A 21,785-nucleotide genomic window follows, 5' to 3' on the forward strand; every position below is an offset into this window, starting at 1 on the left:
ATTGAATTTAACCATGTTGACGCCCCCATCTTCCCATTCTCAACACGTCATAACACAGTGTTCCCTAGCATAATACCTAAATTCAAAGAGAAGACAGAGCTTTCTTGTCGGTACAACGCAGACAACTTTCCTCGTTGGGGTGCTTCAAAAACAGAGTATTCCAGTTCCATGTTCTGACCAATTTCTACATCGTTCATGTTTTCTTTTTCAACTGAACCAACTATTCGAAAATTGGGGCCAGGAAGCACTTTGAGAGGAACACCTAGAGCATTTTTCACTCTGAAAGGTGCAGTGTCTTTAAAGGAATAGTCAAACGTGGATGCAGTCCCTTCTGAAAATGCCTGTAATTAACAACATATATTATGTGTCATAGCCACAATAACATATATATAAAGGCTTTAAAACACAGTTCTCAGCAACTACCGTTTTAAAGAAAAAAGAAAAAAAATATATACATATAGCAATACCTGTGCTTTGTATAGTAGTATTTCAGGGAATTAAAGGTTACTTCAGAAAATTTCATTACTATTCTGTGATTTGCAGCAAATGTTCATGCTACAGTAAGCATTCATGCTCCTCATAGGGAATTTTTTTTACAGTTGTTGGGTTGTAAGAGAAAAATAACATCTGGGATACAGAAGTCCCAAGCACGTTCACCATGTACATACTTCATATTCAACCACAACTTATGCTTGCAAACATTTGATTACATAAAAGCATGGCAACTGACTGCCAATATAGACTTACAGTATAAGCAAGTACTAACTTAGAGAACTGTTGCCCATTTATAATTAAAAAATAAATAGACATAAGTCACATTCTGTAAAAATAGCTTGATTTAGTAACCAAAATTTCTTCCTCCCATAAAAAAGGGGAAAAAACCCTAGGATGTTCATAAGCACACCTACTGTCATAAGAAAAATAGGGAAAAAAATATTTTTAATACACTGGACATTCTACTTCTACAGTTTGAAGGCCAATCCTAAAATGCACACTTTTCTTAGTATTCTATTAAGGAGAAAAGATGGAAGGGAAGTAAATTTCTCTTTTTCATCTTCTCTTCATCAAAAGATGAAGTAAATTTCATCTTTTCATCAAAAGATGGAAGGGAAGTAAATTTCTCGAAAAAGAATTATAGGAAATAGCTGTGTTTATTGGAGGGTTTTATTTTCATTCAGCCTGCTTGTAGGACTGATCCTTAAGTCCTTCATAAGCACATTTGTTGTTCTAACACAGAAATTGCTTCTTTCAAAAGCTAGCACCACCTTTTTGTTAACCCTAAAGGACTAATCAGAGTAAAACTCCTCAGTCCTGCTAGGTAACATTTGTCAGGGCTGCAGAACAGTCATTGGCTTGTGACTGACAGTACAGAAAGTTCTTTAAAAAAAAAAGAAATCAGAACTTCCTACAGAACCACATAATTCGGCACCTTCTGCCTGTTAGGACTACCTTGGCTAAATTACTGAAAACAGCAAGACAACATTTGGATATTGTTATATTCATTGTATCCTTCGAAGAGATGTTAACTGCAGTTTGTGGCTCAGGAAGAACAATGAAATCATCCCCAGGCATCAAACTTCTCTCTTGGACAGGGTTAGTCTTCATCTAAAACAAAAATTTCATTAGAGGCAATTATGAACACATAATTACTTTCTTCTGTATTAAAACAGGAAAAAACTTGACCTACAATTTTGTCAAGCAAAGGAAAACCTACTTTACCTTGTAAATCTCAGACACCTTACACAAACACACAAATTTTATACCAACAATGAAGGCAAGCAAGTTAGTTTCTTTCCTCTCTGTATGTGTGGTTACACGCTACATTTTGCCCATGCACTGGACAATTAACATTATTCAGAAAAACCTTAAGAAGTCTAAAGACTTTTTTTTTTTTTCATGTGAAAATGCATAGCTCCCTCAAAGCAACAGCATTCAAAAGGTCAATGTTCTGTCACATAAAACTTCTAAGAAATAGCTGTCTATTCAAGTTATTCCACATAGTTTCAAGTATGTTTACATACTTCCAGCTTTAAACTCCATTGCTTCTTTCCTCCTTCAATTCGTTCAATAAGCGGCTCCCACACTGCATAGGTTTCATTGTAATAATGAATCTAAAGAAAGAATCAAAATTAAATAGGGCATGTAAAAATAAAGGACTGAGTTCCTTCCAATAGCATTTAGTATGAAAAACATTAATAAGAAAACAATCAATCTTTCTTTCACATTTTGGAGGTCTAGCGTTAACTTTTAATGGCTTAAAAAATTAATAGACAGAAGTGTAATATATCATACATTTTTCGTAAGTGACATGATTTTTGGAAAACTGACTACCTGGCTTGCTTTTAGAGCTTTTAGAAAGCCTGGTAACTCTGTATCTTTTTAACACCTTTGCTTAATACAATGCAGTCTCTATCCTCTCCTGCACCATTTCAGAGAATGACTTTGAGATCAAAAACTTCAACACCGCAAGTTCTTCATTGTACTATGAAATAACAACTAGTCTGAGCAAACTTTAGCCTGAATCTGGTCCACTGGAACAATTCATCTAACTCATAGTCTACACCAAGTTTTTACTTTCCTTCAGCCACTGCAAATCTGAATAGAATAGTGGACCAAATAGTTCTGGACGCTTCCTTTCAGCTATCTTCCTCATCCCTCCCGACTTCTGGAACCGCAGTGCCTTCCCCCAGTTGTATAGGATTAGGTACGCATCTTCCATACTCTATTATGATATGTACATCTAGCAACGAAAGAAGGCTACTTTTATGTCCACAGTACAGAATGGAGTATGAGGCACATTTGGTAAACTGACAAAATATAACTACGATGTAGTTAACCTATTGCACAGAGCAGCTGCACATCTGGTTGTATGAAATTTTAACATGCTGCCTCTGTAAGAGACTTACACCACCTTGGAATTTACCGTATCTTGGGGAAGAGAGTTGCAATAGCTGGCAAAACAAATATGGTGTGATTACAATGCAAGATGCAGAGAAGATTTTGAGAAAAGAGCGTAACTTCTATCTTACCAATAAACACAATTCTAGAGAAACAAAAAAAGGTGGGCAATAAGAGTTCAATATGAATATTCAACTAAGCCAAGCTCATTGTTCATACAGCAAAAAGTGAATATGCAAAAGTAATAGAGAAACAGAGAGGACTAGATTATTCAGCAGTAGCAATTGCCCTTAAAATCTACTATCGATTGCAAAGTTTCTCTAAAATCCACATTATGCTTAGTCATACTTGCCTGACTACTAAAAAAATCCTAAGAGCATGACAATTTAAACCTATTATTAATTTAGCACACAGAAAGTGTACTAAAAAGTTACTTGAACATTATGAAACGCACAGAAGTGTTTTAAACTGCTAATAATTTGATTCTACATACCTCCAGTGACATATCAGCAGTGACCTCCATCAGCGAGGACCAGTTTTTAAGGACACCTGAAAACACAGATTCTACTAACAGTAAAGGGACAGTACGATGTCCCAGACCACATTCCAAGGTGATCTGAACCGATTTCACTAGAATGTCAAATTTCTCTTGTTTCAGAATATGTTCACGGTCCTTAAAAGTTTCTGTTGCTTCTGTGGCTACATCAACACCAAGAAACCAAGCACTGCACTGATCTATAGGCTTCACTTGCCACAAATTCTCAGAAACTTCAGTTGCTCCTCTAGAATCCTCCTCTGTCGTTTTGGGTTTTATGGCAGCCATAATGGTCATCACAGTATTCAGAATTATTGGTGAGATCTTGAACAAAGAAAAAAAAAAACCTTTATAGCTCAAAACATTTTGAAAACTGATTACCTTACAAAATATATGATAAATGGAAACAGCAAATAACTCTTTGTTTCTTCATACAGGTACACAGCATTAAAGGCCCTTATAAGAGATGTGACTTAAATTCCAAGATAAAGAAACAGAATCCATTCGTGGACCTCCTCTTATTTTCTGTTCCTACAAAAATTCCCAGTTCCTCCCTCACAATCCCACAGGCTCAAGAACAAAATTCTCAGATTGGAATTTCACTTTTACTGATATGTGGCTCTCCTATAACAGCAGTCAATATCAACCTTTTCCCTACTACATCGTAAAACGTGAATTTATTTTTAAGATCTTCGAGGTGTTCAAAAAAGCATGTTTGCATAGTTATGTACACCACCATTTCAATTAGCAGTACAGTAGATCTGTCAAAAGCTTTATGCTTTAGGAACAATGTACTATTGCTTACAGTTTAAGACTTCACCACTGACCACCTTTTCAGATCACAAATGTGAATTTGGGAACTTTTTATAGGAGAATTAGCAAATCACATTCAGAAAGACCTTTACTATAGACACAATTATTAATTTACCTATCAAGAACAAGGTATTTCACACTGTATATCATTCTGGAAGTCATGTTAACAGCCTTAAATTTACACGCACTTGTGTGCGTGCTCCTGCTTATAAGTCTCTCTGAAGAGAAAAATAGCCGTGGTGGTGGCAGGGGGAAGAGTTGTTTCATAAATTTGGAAGAAACTAGTAGGAGGAATCTTAGTATCTTAAGTATTTAAATTAGTCCTTTTTGCCAAAAGATTGCCAAAACAAGGAACATGTAATGATTTTTTCCAACACAAAGCAGCTCTAAGAAGGATAAATGCCTATTTCTGGAATTAAACTAGTGGGGAAAATAGAAATTTTAAATAGCAATACGTAAATTAAAAAAACCCCAAGCTACAGCTTGAGAAACACACCTGTTCTTCCAAAGACAGTTTTAATAACCTTACCTTTATAGTAAGTTCTTCTACTGTTACTACCACAGTTTGTAACCCTGAGACATGCATCATATTTTCCATGACCAAAGAACATGGCTGTAACACCTGAGTGAAAAACATAATTTGATTATTAAGGTAACTCCTGGAATCTAACCTTTTCAAATGGTTTTGTATTTTTTAATCCCATAGGCCAAAGGGATACCAATTCCGTAAAATAACACCACATTTCAGAGTATCAGCATTCTTTCCATAGCGTTACTGTGCTTCATTCCAGCATCCGTATTTGCACAAGACCAATTTTGTACTGGAAGATTAAAAGTTAGTGAAATAAAAGCTTTTGACATAAGGCTTAAAAACCAGACAAAACAAAAACCCAACACACAGACAGACTGATGGTATAGTCAAAAACCTCCTGAATCCTTAAGAAAAGTAAATGCATAAGGAAAGATACCACAGGCCACCTTTGTGGCTCAATGCTCCCTGCCAGGAATAAGTAGATGAAGTTCCAGACAACATGCTCATCAGCATACTCTACTGCAACAAGTAAACCGACAGGCAGGAAACAAAGTTGCAGAGAGGTATTAGTTTTCAAAACCCTCATACAATTTGTTCACTATGAAACTTCTAGTTTAATTAATAAATGCACTACACAGGTTTTAGACAGAGCTCTGTGAGATGAAGTCTTGCACCTACTGATAAAAGATTCACCTTTAAATGGCATACCACAGATGCACAGCCCCTTCCTATCTTCATAATAATCAATGATACAAAAACTGAATTTTCTGAGTGCTATGGATATGCCAATTGAAGGACATGCCTGCCAACAGTTCTCATTACTTTTTTCATTACAAAAAACAAATTTTCTTACCGTAGTAACACTCTTGTCTTGTTTTTCTTTGAGAAAGGCACAGGCCAACACTTTGAAGCCCTTCACTTGAGCAGTCATCCTTTGTGCGAGCTTTCCAGATGTCAGAGAAAAGTCACATTGGAAAGAAACTTTTAAGGCGGGAGCATCAGCATTGGTCAAATTAGCAACAAATACAATTTCTGGATCCATGATCACAGCTTTTACTGTCATATTTGGCCGTACAGATATTTCTGTGAAAATAAGTAAAAAACCACCTTGAATATAAAAGGTTTGAAAGCATTATTATGTACATAACACCTAAACCATGCATAAAAATTGCTACATAATTTTAGAGGTACAAATTTTACAAATAACGTCTCAATTTTTACAGGAATACTTGGCCGAAACTGAGTATCACACAGTGCCCAGAAATCAGCAGCAAACTGGTCAGAAGTTTTGTTTTGAAGAAACTGTTTGTTTCAATATTGTAAAGACACAGTATTACCTCTATACACTGTAGTCAACCTAAGCACTGGCTCTACAAAGCCGAGTTGTAAATAGTTACCTTCTGGCTCAATACCTAAAGTAACTAACTTCTTTAGAGTGAAAATTTACTAACTGAAACCAAATTAGCAATATACAATTTCTTGTCTGAATATCCACTCAGTCTCCAAACAGGAGAGAACCGTATTATATTTATCTCAGTTAAAAGCAAGACTCTCTAACCTAGTGGTGGATCAAGTCACTTTGGGAACCAAAGACAGCCAGTATAGTTATGTGTGACCCTCCTGCGCACTAAGACTCATTATATGGGTTACTCGTGCCTACCACTTGCTGGAAATATCAGAATATCACACCTGTGCAATGGAACAGGTGCCAAGTTGAGGCTCGGTGCACTCCAGGAAAAGCAAAGAAAGTTAGGCATCATGGGTTGCAGCCAGCAACACATTTGGGTAGTCCTGAGCAGCACCTGCATGTGCCATTTTTCTGGTGTGTACCATCTCTCTCTCATCACAGGACTTGTGCATATCTCCAACAAGGGAAGAGGAGAGGAAGTGAACTGCTGACACCACTAGGGCAATCTGTAAAACCTAAGGCTCACTCCTCACACTCTGCCAAGTTCTCCAAAAGAAAGGAAGGGCTGTTGGGAACCAGCTAGACAACACAACCCACAGATTAGGTCTGACCACAATTCAGGCAAGCCTAGCAATCACTTAAAACCAAACAAATAAAAAAAAAAAAAAACCAAAAACACAAACCCTCAGAATTGGTCTTTCTCGCCCTTGTTTCATCATGCTTTACCTTCAGTCTTCAACCAAAAAGAGGAAAGCTGTTCATCAAAAACTTAGTTTTCTATAACTAAAGTCAAATAATCTACAGCTTCAAAATACATAGCTTGCAGAAGTAAGGGTGAGAAATTGTTCGCCACTCACTTTTAAGGAGTAAGTTGTTCTTTTTACTTCCTTAACTACTACCTACATGGCGCTTTTTACCCTAAGGATGCTTCCTTTGCGATATTACATGGGTAAAAATCCTGTTCAGCACGAGTGATTTTCAATATTTAGCTCTGCTGAAGAGCACAACGCCACTACTTAACACAGCAGTTTTAGAACTACTACTGCTTACAACAACCTATGGTACCAGTGGCCAATTTACACATTGTGAAGAATAAACTCATTTCTTAAGTCTGATAGCAAGATAGCATCTTGAAAACTTTTGGATGATTTATTTTCAGCACGAAGTCTGTAAAAGGAGGGGAATGGGGGTGGAAATCAGTTTTACAGACCTGTTTCTGGCTTGGATTTCCCAGAAGCAACATGCTTTAATTGGAACTGTGCAGATCTTTGAGTTGAGGATGCCGGCATTGAGTTAATGAAAAAATCTGCTACTGTCAACAAAAACTCCATGCTGGCACATATGTACAGCTTGTCAAGGACAGCAACGACTTCAGTTCCATTTTTATCCTGCTTGTAGCTTATATCTATCATAGAACTATCATTTGTGCCATCCTTCTTGTCTATAATTCTGGAAAACAAGTTTAATAAGAAATATTTCAAACATCATAACACATAGATGTAGAAAGACAAGCATGCGTAAGTAGTGCCAATTTTTCTCCCCGTGCCATTATAAATAAGAATTACAACATAAGCAGTCAGTGTTTCCTCCAGAAATAAGAGGGTATAGACTTCTCTAACAGAAGAGTAATTTCAATTTAAAATTTGTATGCTATTTTGGAACTACATATGCAGCGTGTAACAATCAGACTAAAAGTTTCAGTGCATAAAACTCTCTAGCTGGGGCTGGTTGCTCTCTACTCAGCTGTTCTACACAGTTTACTGTAAAATACTCAAGCCCCCCAGGTACTTTTTTTGTTTTGGATAACCTGGGAAATCAACATATAAAAGAAGAAACTTGCTTAACATTATTAAAATTACATCATTCACTGCTTTAGTGTACAGTATGACAGGCAACAACTGACAGCCCTACTAAGTTTTATCAACCCCGTGTGAAGCAAAGCATAGAACAAGGAAACAGTCTTCCTCACAAGTTGCATGGAGTTTTTTCACTTCTGTTGCACTCAAACTTACCTTGCAGTCACATTCTGAATTCCTTCTCTGAGATCATCCAGGGTACATGCCTTGAGTTTAACATTAATATCCATTGAACCATCTGAAAACATCTTCCCCGATGATGCCATGAGATGCAGTCGGAGTTCACCAAGGCGTAATTTGTCACTATGCAGCGAAAGCAGAGACTTCTACATAATGAGAAATAGTAAGACTAGTTATCACAGAACAAAGTAATAAGCACATTCTCCTTGCTGCTAGCCCCGTGCATTTTGATCCATGAATTGAAGGATCTGATTAGCCTGTTGCTGTCATCAGTCCTCCAATCATACAAATTAGTCCAAGAAACTCACTGAGAAAACAGAAAAAACAAGTTGGGTTGTAGTAAAGTTGTTTCTTCACCACATTTCTAGCAGTTGTTCAGAATGCGTGACCGAAGGATAACCCATCTCAACTCTGAACCTGCTACCAGAGGATCCCTCCGCTTCCACCACACTAACTCATTTACAACTAGGACCTCAGCAATAAGCAGAAAGGATATGAAGAAATTAAAATAAAATCCCATTACAGCGTGTTTCTTCCCATGATGCTCATTTCACAAGAACTTTTTAAAATTATACACCCCTCATACAAAAAGCACCACAAATTCCTGCATTACAGTTTGTTTAAATGCAAAGCTACCACACATCTGCTATGTACCAAGACTTATAAAGCAAGCACCTTCACACCTGGACAAAGCATATTAAGTCATAAAAACAAGGCAACATTGCACATCTTTCTCTTTTGTTTTCAGCACAGGAAGGATGTTCATTATTGCTCACACTCAGGGATATGTAAGAGGGAAGTACGGGCCATGTACACCTTGGATCTGCTTACTAACTATCCAGGCACCATGCATAGAACCAGCATCATCTAGGCCAGCAATCCCGGCTTTTCAAATTTTCGTTTTTATTTTGGATAACTGGAACCAAGGCTTGAACGACCAAACCAAATGGTGGGTGGTTTTGATTGGTTGGTTTATTATCTTTTCTTAGTGTGATTTTTAGAAATGCACTTACGTCCTTCAAATTAAGGACATTCTCTGCCCATAAAACCTCAAAGTTCCAGGATAAATTGTGTAAGCTCCATAAGGCAAGCATTACAAGCTAACAAGCCAATGAAACTCTTTGTTTTACTATCTTGAGTTCTGTCCACGTGAGAAGCCTAAGTTCCCCACCCCATCTGTATGGTAAAAGCTTTGTCACAAACCTGATGTGTATCGCTATTGTAGAGAGTTACTGAAAGTGACTCAAAATTAAAGTCAAATTTAAGCGTTGTATAACATTCCACCGAAGACTGAACCGTAGAAACATTTTTTTGTCCAAAAGCAAGAAGAGGACCTGTCAGTGAAAAGAAAATATTTTTACATTTCTTTAGAACACTTGGTTTGGGGATGGTTTTCTGGGTTTGAGGTTGTTTTTTTGTTGTTTGGGGTTTTTTATTTAGTTTTTTCAAATTAAGGTCAGAAAGTCACAAAAAGAGGAAAAGCTCTAGATCCAGAAGACTACTCAGAACAATTCACACTTTTATTTACTCCATATCACTTCATTCTATTCAATGCATGCTAAAATTACCTAGCACAGAGTGGTTTAAGAGCCTTAAAAAAAGCTGTCATTAATTTACTGCAGTTCTTCATTTGTTTTAATGAAGAATTACAGGAAATGCCAAGACTGCTCAAGGAGTTTGCACTGCTCTTCCTTCCAGTTTCTTCCCATAGTATAGCAATTCAACTATTGGTTGAATAGTAATTTTTTGACACTGAGAATGTTAAGTTTTGGACAAAACCAGATTTTGGCAAAGTGTTAATATTTCATCCAGAGACATACAACATTCTGGGGTAGTTGGTTTGGCTTTTTTCTTTTTTAAACCACCTGCAACTTACAAGAGTCATTGATATAGACTGAAGAATACCATCCTATAAAAGATGAATTGCAAAAAACACGCTACAAAAACTTTTGACCATCAACAGCTCACACTCCATGTATGCCATACATTCTTTTTTATAACTTTTCATGTACACAGAACATATGTAACAATTAAGAAAAAGAATTTATTTACACACATTTAAGTGCTTCAGATAAATATGATGTTTGAACTTGCAAATAGCCCTCCACATAAACATATTCAACTTTTGAATTGAACATACCCTCACAGAAATCAGATTCATTTGGAACTTTCCCTTTTTTAAGTATCTGCATATCTTCAATGTTCTCTTGCACAGTATTTGGCTGGGAAGAAGCCCCTCCAAGGTTTTCAAGTAAAATTTTCATGACAACGGTTAGATCATCTTCACTAAGTGCAATCTGTAAAGTGATAAACCCACAACTTCATTTTTGGTGACAGTATTTCTTTCCAACACAGAACCCTATCTGTATCTATAGTATGCAAATGTTGAGAAGAAACAACATGCTGCTTCCACCATAAACAGGCTGTCTAGTCAAAATGATCCTGGTCAAAACACCCTAAATAATTTGCCCATTTTTCCTAAAATATAATTTGTTACTTGTTATGAACAGGAGTTACAACAAGAACTAACACTCCACATGATAAACGCTTTCTAGTCTTGTAAAGGCTCTTTGCCTGCTAAAAATACGAGTAACTGATGATCGTGAGCACTTTTTAACAATTCAGTAACCCAGAAACATAACGAGATAACTTAAAGCCAAGATTTACATTGTATACACTAAAGCAACTGTCATTCAGTAGGCCTTTAAAGAGTTAATGAATCTGAACCCAATTATAACAAAAATGATCGTAAAACAAAAAAAAAGCAGTAATAAGTGACAAAATGCAGTCACTTCGCTCATAATACATAGTATTAGAATATTTTTTCTACACTTAATTTTTTTCTGGTACACCTTCAGTATCTTATTCCTCTGTGCTTCATCAGTGCTACATTTGGCCACAGCACAGATACAGGAATGAAACAGGGTTCATGAACAACTAAAACGCCCCTTCGTCCATTTTTACCCACTTAAATCCATATGGTTAACGTAGAAAAAGAGAAAGCCCTCCCTCTGCAGAGACATCAACCATAATCTTGAACTGTTGTATATTAGAGATCCACATCTATCCTTTTAATTTCTAATAAATCTACTAAACACTCAAATAACCTGAATGTTACAGATTAAACAATTTAAAATCTTAAATCTAGGTTTTAAATGCGAACTCAACAGATTGACTCAACAGTCAGTAAAGTCATTGAGGTTAAGGATAGCTCCAACAGACCCCCAGAAAAATAAAAATAGGTTTTATTCCATCTGTATGCAGCTACACCAAAACTATTCACTATACAATATCAATACTAACAGATCTATAAACTAGACAGTCAAGCTGGAAGTCTTTTAACATTCTGTAAAGAATACAAATTGCAACGAGTTTACAAGCTCCTTAACTAGGCTAAGTACTATTCTGAGAACACATGTAACTTTTGATGTAGCTCTGATTTGCCATGATACTACCTGCATTGGTTTTAGGTCTCCTTTGATACCAATTGTTGGGGTTTTATGATACCAAGTTGCTGCTAAATTTCTCTGGACCAGTAAAGTCAAACTCACAGGACACAGAATTTCAGAATCTGATTGAGAATCTGTGGATATAATGCACCTACAAAAGACAGTGGAAGCAGCAGAGGAAAAATATTTAGTAGTAGCAGAATCCCAAATAATATCATACTAATCTAGCAGAATTATGGGTATACTTATTTTTAAATTAATAATAACGTGTGCTTACATGCCTAGGTATGCACTTAAGTTGAACTCAGTTACTGTCCTATCAATCCTTTCTTTCCAAGAAGTTTTAGAGATTGCAGACATGTGTCCCTAGCTAAAAGCACTCCTAAACTTAGTTGAGGGGGTGGGAGGTGCAGGGGGTGGGATGTGTTTAGTTTGGTTTTAGTACGTTTTCATCGTCTATCATCTTTAAATAATAGAACAATGCTGCATATGGAACATGGACCCATTTTCTTTACAAACACATTTCAACTCAGAAGAAAACTCCATGTATACCTTGATAATTTCAAATGAGTTAGCTGCACATCCATGTTGTCAATGACTGGAGGAAGAGAAGATTCATCTGAAGACACCAGCTTGAATTCGTTCTGAACTCTGATTAAGCCAAGATCAGCTACCAAAGCATTACATGAAGTTGAAGATTCAGGAACAATTATAACTGGAGCTTTCAAGTTGACATCCATTAAGAGGCGGAAGCTCTTTTTAGCAAAGTCTTTCATGCTGGAAGCAGCCATTTCTGCTGCCTGGACAGTGACTGCAGTCAGGGCTTCTTGTGCCGTTTGGAAATTGTTTAGGAAGTTCTGTTGATAGGTGGTGAAAAAAGTAAGAGTTCTATGAGAGTAAATAAGCCTCGCAAAAAAGGCAAGCCCCAGGCAAAATGTAGATTTAAGAAAAATAGTACAGCTGTGGCAGAAACATGAAACTTCTAATTCAACCATGCAAGTTTCAAAAGAGAAAAAAGGTTAAAATCACGCACAAGCTAAGACATTGCTTACCTATTTAATTCTTAAGATATTATTAAAGCTACCAGCTCAATTCATTACTTGTTTTGTCATCCTTCTCCTTATTTGTCATTCTTCTACAAAGCAGTGCAACTTAAGTGACACTTCTTCAGCAAAATACTTGTATATGCTTGTACAGCAGCTCACCGCACGGTACAGGTCAAAGAGCTGCTTACATTTTATTAAAAAACTTTTAATGTCAGGATAAGAACTGAAACTGATGTCTTACCAAGAGAGACATAAAGAATTTATGTAGGTAAATTATTTGGATGCAGCCCACTTTCAGAGACATTTTACCATCCACCCTTGACATATCAGTGTAGGCTTCCCCTGCAGTAGCATCTGGATAAAGTGACATGTGAAATCTAAAAACTTCATCTCCCATTATGGAGACAGCCTAGAAGATTAAGTCCATATAGTTAATACTCCCAGGCAGTAATCCGTAATAGAATTATTGCTTAAGTTATCAAACAAGAAATATTTCCACAAAAAGATCAACTGCAACTTATCAGCAATACTTGGACATATATATGCTAGGCACAAAAGGAAACCGAATCAGCTATTTTACGGTATGTCTCTTCTCACTTGGTTATCTATAGTCCATTTTATATTTAACCCATGCTACTCAGAATTAAACACATCAATGCAGACATGATTAAAAAGAATTAAATACTGAATGGAAGCATGTTTTGCTTCCCTGAGATAAAGGAAATTAACCAATGGAATTTTGCTTAATATTTGGTACATTACATCGTACTTAGTATTATACAACACAGCAAATCAACTGCAGTACTGTCATTAAATAACTTAAAGAACTAGGTCTTTTTGTTTGTTTACAATCTGCACAACACATCACCTTTTTATGGATTGTTTTTGGATCAACATTTGTAATTACAATGTCCTCAAGTCTGGAGAACACTTTTATCTTTTTAGTTTTCATAGCTACAGATGCATCCATTCCTAATTTGAGACAAAAGGAAGAAGATAACAATTTGTTGAAGTGCATTTATTAAGTAAACACATTTTTAAAAAGAAGCATTATTTATTACTGAATATAAAGAATAAGATAGCTTAGAATCCATCATTCTACTATGTAACAACCAGTGCTAAACCCAAGACAGAAGTCGTGACCCTACTACACGTGACAAATTCACCAACATAAATTGACTCTAAGACTAGAGTAAAAGTTCCCAACACTGTCTAGGATCTAGCTATTAAAAAAATGGAAGCTTGTGTTATTTATAACACAGTGCCTTCATTTCTTTTCATTTTACTCCACTTAAAAATTAATGGCCTTGTTCTGAGTCAAACATTTTCTTCCCTCGCAGGCATTTTGGCTGTTAAAACACTTAACCGCAATCATATCATACAATCAAAATGTATTCAAACATATGTTACAGGGACATCTACAGCGCACACGCTAGCCTTTCAGAAGTGAATGAATGGAGGGAAATAACATATTTCTTGCTACAATCAACTAATCTAATATTTAAATAAAAATCCCTTACCTTGTATTCTAATGTCTGCAATTCTACAGGTCTGATCACACACCGTAATACTGAATGCACTCAGCTTTGCAGTGAGTTTTAATTCACAGATATCATCGTGGGCTGCATTACTAGACACTGGATAGGAAACACAAGAGACATTCAAGAACTTAATTATAAGTCAATTTTTTAAAACAAATGTTAGATTATTTGTTTCGTACATATATGAACTATTCAAAAAGCAACCCGCAGTTATTCCCTAAAAGCTAATTATTAGCCAAGACATGAAATAAGTCTTTTATTAATACAGTTTTCTTCTGGCACAAGAACAGTCACTGACACAGGCAAACAGCAATCAAGATGATGTTTTTTCTCCTCATTAATATCTAGTTTTCACACAACAGTATGCTGAATACAGTGTACACTTCATTATTTGAAAGACTATCTCACATGAGAAATGTTCCTTTCTGTATAGAGTAGCAAGGCCAATTTAGGCATATTAGGTGAAAAAAGTTTCTGCAGCAAAATTGAAGGTGCCTGCAGAACACAAAATGTAACAGCCAGCCACTGTAAACTCGATCCAAATAGATTTAGGATTAGAAAACCTTGAATTTCCAAAAAACCACTGCAAACACAAGAATCAACCACACAGGACCTGACAAAACATTCTTTAGGAGCTTCCATAAAAAACTCATGCTATTTCAAGGTTACAGACACCATTTATTAAAATAAGCACAACACCCTTCAGTTCAGAAGCCAGGGCTCAAGAACGTTTATTTTCAGCAATGTAAGGACTCTTTAGAGCCTTCAGATTGGAAAGCAACGAACTTGTGACACTGATGCTTTGGAAAGGCTTTGGTACTGTTCACTGCAAAATCCTTTATTTGACTTCTGTTATAAAAGTCAGACCACTACCTAGGAAAAAAGTTATGTTGAGTAAGGAGAACTTGTAAAATTAAGCAACAGCAAAAGTATCCAGCTTTTTTTAAATGAGATTATTCTTTCCCCACGTACAGTTGTGCATGCCTTGTTTTTCCACCAAATAGACTGCAATGCTGTTACCTGACATGGTATCCTCTGAAACCAAAGGCTAGATGTTATTAAGCAACAGAAGTATGGCCTTTCTAATACTGCATTACCTGGTCTAAGAGTACTTCCTTTTTCTTGTTCTTTTACTTGCGGCTTGTGGTCTGACACTTTATCAATATTGGGAAGACCACCTGATGGAACACTGAATGTGAGAAAACTCATGATAGAAAGCAAAGCTTCTGTGTGAAGTACTATATCCAAACATGAAAAGATGACCTAAAATGAGGGTAGGGAGAAAAAGTAACATTGTTATTTAGTAGTAGTCTACTGCATAACAACTCAGAGTTACTGTCATAGAATTGACAAAAAAGTGTCTTGTTCAATTTCACAAGTATCTCACCCTTCTATCTCCTTCAACTTAACACCACACAAGCTCCAGAACAGATGAAGGCGCTATGGAAGCTTAGAACAGCTACAGAGGAACTGTGCCAATCTAAAAATTGATGCTTCATATGGTTACGCTTTTTCAGTAAGCTCTTTTAGTTCTGCTGCATTTCATTGTGGACTATTGAGCACTTTGGTTGACATCTTCAGAACCATGTATAGACATATTTTAGTAGGTATGATACAACAAAACAGTAAGATTCAAAATTTGCAATCAGAACAGAAAGTATGGGAATAGCAACTACCCTAGCCAATATTACTTAGTGAAACCTAGCATCAGCTAGCTGACTTTTCCTAGCCCACAGCAACTCTTGGTAAATGCTGGTTTTACTGATACATTAAGGGATGTCAGCTTTCTTGACTCTAAAGTAGTCCAGCCACTTCAAGTTCCACACATGGCTGTCAAGAAGCAAGCTCCACCCACCACTACTACTTTAAAGGAAACATTTTAAAAGCAAAATGACCTGCTTACTTCAGAAGTCACTGAAGCTGTAGAAAACTACGCATGAATAGGTGCTTTCAGGAGAAGTAAAAAAAGGACTGATTGAACACAAAACCTCTGAGAATGCTTGTTTGACATTTCACCTCACATCTCAATTTCACTGATAGGAACTTTCAAGCTCTGAAACACAAGGCCTTTGTTTCATACGTTGCTAAGTGTATCACTCCAGAAATAAAACACATCCTACAGGCCTCAGTTAGAAATATGTCCTTATAAATTTTAACTAGCTAAAAAGTACAGCTTCTAGTTAAAAATATTAATACAGTAAATACTTCTATAAAGAAAAATTTTTTCCTCCTGGATTTCTCTTTGAAGTATATAATATGATAATGAATATATAGCAGTATAATGAATATAAAGCAGTAAGCTTGAAGTATGAGAGGGTCAGGGTTTTGGGTTTTGCGTGGTTGGTTTGTTGGTTGTTTGTTTTTTTTTCTCTTCAATGAGAAGAGAAAAAGTGGGCAGCTAACAAGTTTATACAGCTGTTACTATTTGTGAAGCTTAGAAAAAATGCATCCAGTACTTACATTGATGTTTTGCTTGGTGCTTCTGTAAGTAGTAACAAAATCTGGTCCATCAGCATCAGCCTAAAGGAAGAAAAAAAAACCCCAAGCACACAGTCAGTCTCTATTGAATTAACCAAATTCATTAACTGAATTAATTGAATTTACCACACACACAAGGATTATTCCCATTGCAAAAGAAAACAAAGGAAAGTGATGAAGCCTGAAGAAGTCAGTCCTCTAAATAAAGCACACGATCAAGGCAACCAGAATGGGCTACTTGCAATACTCTGCTCAGTGGCATTTTATAGCACATATTTTGTGAAAGTTCAGCTGGCCAGTTACATAATTTTCTCTTACCTAGGATCTATTTAAACTGGATCAATTTATGCTTAGTACTTTGTCAGAACAAAATTAACTTGTTTTTGTCTACAAAAATTATGTCATTATAGACAAAAGCATGAGTAGCCCACTGGTTCTACAACCTACTAGATTCTCAAGTATTCATGCAGTTTTTGAAGGGCGCTTTTTTTTTTTTTTAATAAAAGCTCAAAAACTCTAGCTACCAACAAATAACTCCTCAAATGCTAGTTTCACCACCTGTAGAGAGCCACCTGTCACTTACGTAGGCAAAGACTATCTCACCTATTAAGTTTCACAAAGGTACTAATCTTTATTGTTCACAGAGAAGAATGCACACAAGTATTTGGCTTCACCAGCAATTTCAGTAATTGTGTTGACTTATGAAGCAAGCACTATATGGAAGCAGTGGAGAGTGAAATGAAATGGTAAGTTGAAAAATAGGTATTTGAGAGACCTAGGTAAGTTTTAGATACAAGTCCTACAGGTTTTAAAACAAGCGAAGAAGAAAGTCTAACACAGGCTAAGTATGGAAGCTTTATTTTACTCCCCATATAATCTTAGTTAAAAGGTATTTAAACCTTAATGTATTCCATTTTCAGAAGATGTTCATCTGTCTCACTTGAAGAATTAAGAATGCAAAGAGGATCTCCTTTTGAGTCTGCAATAAAGAAATAAAACTGTAAAGTATTCCCACTAACAAGCTTTACTCAACCTATGGAACGCCTCCATGCTAATTCTCAATTATATACTAATTATATACTATTCTTGCTAAAATAGTGAAGATAAACATCTCTCTTCACTGAGAAGCTGCAGATTAAGCACTACCTTGTGAAATGCTGTATTCACTTTTTTTTTAATTAAACTAGTCAAAATTAACTTATCTTTGTCCTGAAAGAAGATTGAAAATTGGAAAGTTATTTGCATTCCTATAATTAGTTTTGCATTGCTGTCCTTAGGTTTTTATATTCAAAACCATACTTTTCTACTTTCAATACATGGCTATTTCAGTTATTACTTCAATATCACTTTGAATTGTTACCTGACCAATCAAGGAAGCACGCCGGATTTCCAGTGCTGCCAGAACTGGTCATAAAGCACGGATTCATCAAAACACTCTGAACAGATAGCATACTTCTCAGGAGAGACCATTCCTACTCAAAGTAGGCAACTAACTCAAATAAATTAAGCTAATTCTAGCAACAGGAGTAAAACTTGGTATCAGTTAAAACAGATTAATTGAATTTAATTACACAGGACAGCATCATTAAGTGAATTTGGCATGCAACCGCCTGCCCTTCCCCTCCCCCGCTAATTATTATTATTTTTGACCATGCTATCCTCTTGCTAGAAAAGCTGATTGCACACACTATACTGACTGCATACCAGTTTTCTAGAAGACTTACCATTTATTTCAGTGCATCTCATAGTAATTTTTTTCAGATATGCTGCTGCAGTCAATTCATGATTTCTAAGTTTGGTTTCGGTTCCAAGCTGTAGCACGGTTAGAATATGTAATGGATATCTCTCCTTCTGAACCTGCTTCATCAAGGTTATTACAACCTTGAATATGGAAAGGGAAATAAGTTTACTATTTCAGTAAAGCTGTCCAGATATTACGGCATGCAGTTATAACTGGGCATTATCTCCTCAGCTAAGCCTCAAAAGTGGTATTAATTTAGACATTTTGCTTTTTTACAAAGAGAACCTACAACACCAGTTTATTAAAGACTTCCCCACCTTGCCACCATCTCTTCCTCTTGGCCAAGCAACCAATCACTTCTTAACTCCTTCAACAACAAAACAAAAATCCCAAGTCTATTAATTTGGCTAGAATTTAATTTTGTTGGCCTAGCGGTATATCTTTACCTTGTCAAGATATGCTTTAATTTTGTAATCGGACACTACACAGTGCTACATACAGAGTTTGAATATGGAAGAAACAGTTACTACAAATCGTACTGGTCTGGAAGGAAGGGCAGTAGAGAACAGAAAGCAACATGAATCAATCTTGGAATATCTGATACTATGCAAATAATAATACAGGACACAGAAGTGTTTCAACATTACAATTCTTCATTTATAGAAATTTTGTAAGCATTACACTGATGGGAATGTTGAAAATGAGAAAGAACTTGTGTTTCTAAATGTAGCTGAAAATTTAAGTAGAAGAACTAGATATAGTTATTAATGAACAATTTCAATGCAATTATTTCATGAAGCAATTATCTTCCATTCTTGGGAACTAAAAATAGTGCCTTAGCCTAACAATTTACAACACAAGGAAATTAAAGAATTCAAGTTTGTCAATACTTTGTCTGCATCATTGTGGCATACTCTTTGTACACTAACAAATTAGCATTTTATCATTAATCACCCAACATATACAGTCCACAGACAATGTAGACACTACCTTAGCAAAAATTTCCATGTGAGGTGTGTGTAAAACCATATTAAACAAGACAGAATTGTTCATAAGACATATTAAATAAGACAGCATGGAGCACTACAGGCTAGCCTGTAATATGCCTCAGTCCTACCACTAAAAAAATTCTTCACAGTCAGGACACCAAATCTGAAAGTGAGAAGCTGCCAAAGGTACCAGTGATGTGTGTTGGATAACTGCGTGCTGTTTGTTGACAGGTACCTCATCAGCCAATTGCAACTATAATTATGCAAAAACTGAGAAAACCCAAAACCTGGGATGGTTCCAACTTGCCACCTGTCTACACTTCAGCTGTGGGAAAAATATTTCTAATGCCCTTAAAACTAAGTTTTCTTATATGATTTCATATCACTCACACAGAATGTTTCCCTGGTGGCTGGGGATAGGAGGAAGTTTCTAGTCTTTGAATGCAAATCTCACCCGGCAATAGAATAATTTTGGGTTTGAAGGTGGTTTTTTTCCTGCCTAAAAAATAGGAACCCAGATTTTGCATGGACAAAAACATCCACAGAGATTTAGCGAAACAGAGATTACACACACAAAAAACAACCCCCCAAAAAAAAAGCCCAAACCCCCCAGTTACTTAAAGTAACCTGTATACCTAAGCTGTTTGGTCCAACTCTTGAAAAAATGAAAGGCCGTGCTAAGCTCTTCACATCTAAGTATCACAGACACCTTCAGAGAAGAAACATGCTTGTATGATTTCTTATACATAGGTATCTTTGTTAATTGATTGCTTGTGCATTTTCCCAGTATTTCACCTACAACCTAACCCTCAGACTTAGTATCTCTCAGGGAAAAATACTAGTTCTAGCTTAACTATTTCAGCTGGTTTGTTACTAAGAGAATCATATGCAGCATTATGGAGGATTAAGGCTAGGTGAGTGGGGAACGTCTAAAAGAAGCCTGGTTTTCCCTGTTAAATGTATTGTGTATGTTCAATATTCTATACATACAATCTCACATAATATAGACAAAAGAAAACAGCTAAAGAAACAGCTGAAGAATCTGGGTTCTGGGGGTTTTTTGTTAGTTTTCTTTTTGTCAGTATGTACCATCATCTTCAAAACAGTTAAAACAGACTTTATAGCCCACTCCTCCTAAGAAACAGACTTCAGTACTGGATTCAGTAACAATAAAATTTATAGACAGACACATACCTCTTTGATTTCAAAATTAAGTAGCATATTGATTACGTCTTCATTTAATGTTCTTTTTCTCTTTTCAGACAGCATTCCTTCTGGAACACTCTTATCCTGAGTCAAAACCGATTTCTCCATTTCTTTAGTTTTACCTGAAGCATTCAATACGTTGGTTACCTTTTGAAATTGCCACCACTTGTTTAGCTCAAGAAACATATCCAATTCTTTTATTCATTTAGATGGCTTACATTCACCTAAGATAAGCTAGCAACATTTCCACAAGCCAGAGCCTTTAACTTCAGAGCAGGCAAAGGAAATAGAAACAGGTTCTGGCAACAAGACAACTCTGACATCTCAGTACCTTGCTAGTTCCATTACCATTTAGCTAACATGACTACCAAATTTTGTCTTGTAATGTTTCCACTTTTTTTAAGTATTAAAGTATGAACACTGTCCTTGCAAAATTAAAAAAAGAAGAGTTTATCACTTACACATCATATTCTCAGATCTAAGCTGGCTTTACAGATAATAAATGCTTTTCATTATTCCCGAAAGCTAACACACTTAATATTCATGACAAACAAATTCTATCTCTGACCTTCCTTTTGCAGTACTGATTTTGCATGAGTTTGTTTTTCTTCTGCTTCACCAAGGTTTTCCGTCAACACTTTGAGGAAGACATTCAAATCCTCTTGACTTAACACAACCTACAAAATTGCAGATCACAGTTCTCAGGAAAAACACATTGTTCTTTAAATTTATCACCAGCTAGCAAAGCAGAACAGTGTTTCCTGGCAAGAAGAGTGCTTATTTACAGGTATTTTGTCAGCAACATTGTCCCTCAAATAACACAATGACGTCCTTTTAACTGCTTATTGTTAAAGGATTAGGAGATTAAAGAAGGTTATGACTTCCAAAGCTGTATCAATATATATTGCAGCCTTTATTTAGCGTATCTATGCTTTTAATACTTTCCTGTAAATGACATGCTACTTCATGGTATTTTAATTCCAGTTTCACCCAAGATGTACCTGGTATTTTCTTTCACAGTATATAAATTGCCACAAAAAACAACTATCTTGAGGTCATTCAAGGGATATAGTAACCCCAGCTTCAAAACCTCCTAAGGCAAGTATTTGCATA

The 21,785-nt window shown here is 36.1% G+C and overlaps 1 protein-coding gene across 1 annotated transcript in view; it reads right to left on the reverse strand.

The window, feature by feature from the left end:
• VPS13C (vacuolar protein sorting 13 homolog C (S. cerevisiae)) overlaps window positions 1-21,785 on the reverse strand; it is a 99,411-nt gene that overhangs the window by 34,660 nt on the left and 42,966 nt on the right. Inside the window, exons 36-56 of the mRNA XM_009330097.1 lie at window positions 21,241-21,349; window positions 20,661-20,794; window positions 18,461-18,617; window positions 17,636-17,715; window positions 16,719-16,778; window positions 15,356-15,521; window positions 14,238-14,354; window positions 13,586-13,689; window positions 12,959-13,126; window positions 12,224-12,528; window positions 11,678-11,822; window positions 10,363-10,519; window positions 9,426-9,556; window positions 8,199-8,368; window positions 7,397-7,635; window positions 5,632-5,861; window positions 4,776-4,868; window positions 3,392-3,757; window positions 2,022-2,111; window positions 1,450-1,605; window positions 77-341 (exon numbers count right to left, since the gene is read on the reverse strand). Coding sequence (XP_009328372.1) covers window positions 77-341; window positions 1,450-1,605; window positions 2,022-2,111; window positions 3,392-3,757; window positions 4,776-4,868; window positions 5,632-5,861; window positions 7,397-7,635; window positions 8,199-8,368; window positions 9,426-9,556; window positions 10,363-10,519; window positions 11,678-11,822; window positions 12,224-12,528; window positions 12,959-13,126; window positions 13,586-13,689; window positions 14,238-14,354; window positions 15,356-15,521; window positions 16,719-16,778; window positions 17,636-17,715; window positions 18,461-18,617; window positions 20,661-20,794; window positions 21,241-21,349 — 3,442 coding nt within the window. The remainder of the gene's footprint in view (window positions 1-76; window positions 342-1,449; window positions 1,606-2,021; window positions 2,112-3,391; window positions 3,758-4,775; window positions 4,869-5,631; window positions 5,862-7,396; window positions 7,636-8,198; window positions 8,369-9,425; window positions 9,557-10,362; window positions 10,520-11,677; window positions 11,823-12,223; window positions 12,529-12,958; window positions 13,127-13,585; window positions 13,690-14,237; window positions 14,355-15,355; window positions 15,522-16,718; window positions 16,779-17,635; window positions 17,716-18,460; window positions 18,618-20,660; window positions 20,795-21,240; window positions 21,350-21,785) is intronic.

This window comes from Pygoscelis adeliae, unplaced genomic scaffold (genome assembly GCF_000699105.1).
Source record: "Pygoscelis adeliae isolate BGI_AS28 unplaced genomic scaffold, ASM69910v1 Scaffold298, whole genome shotgun sequence".
NCBI lineage: Eukaryota > Metazoa > Chordata > Aves > Sphenisciformes > Spheniscidae > Pygoscelis > Pygoscelis adeliae.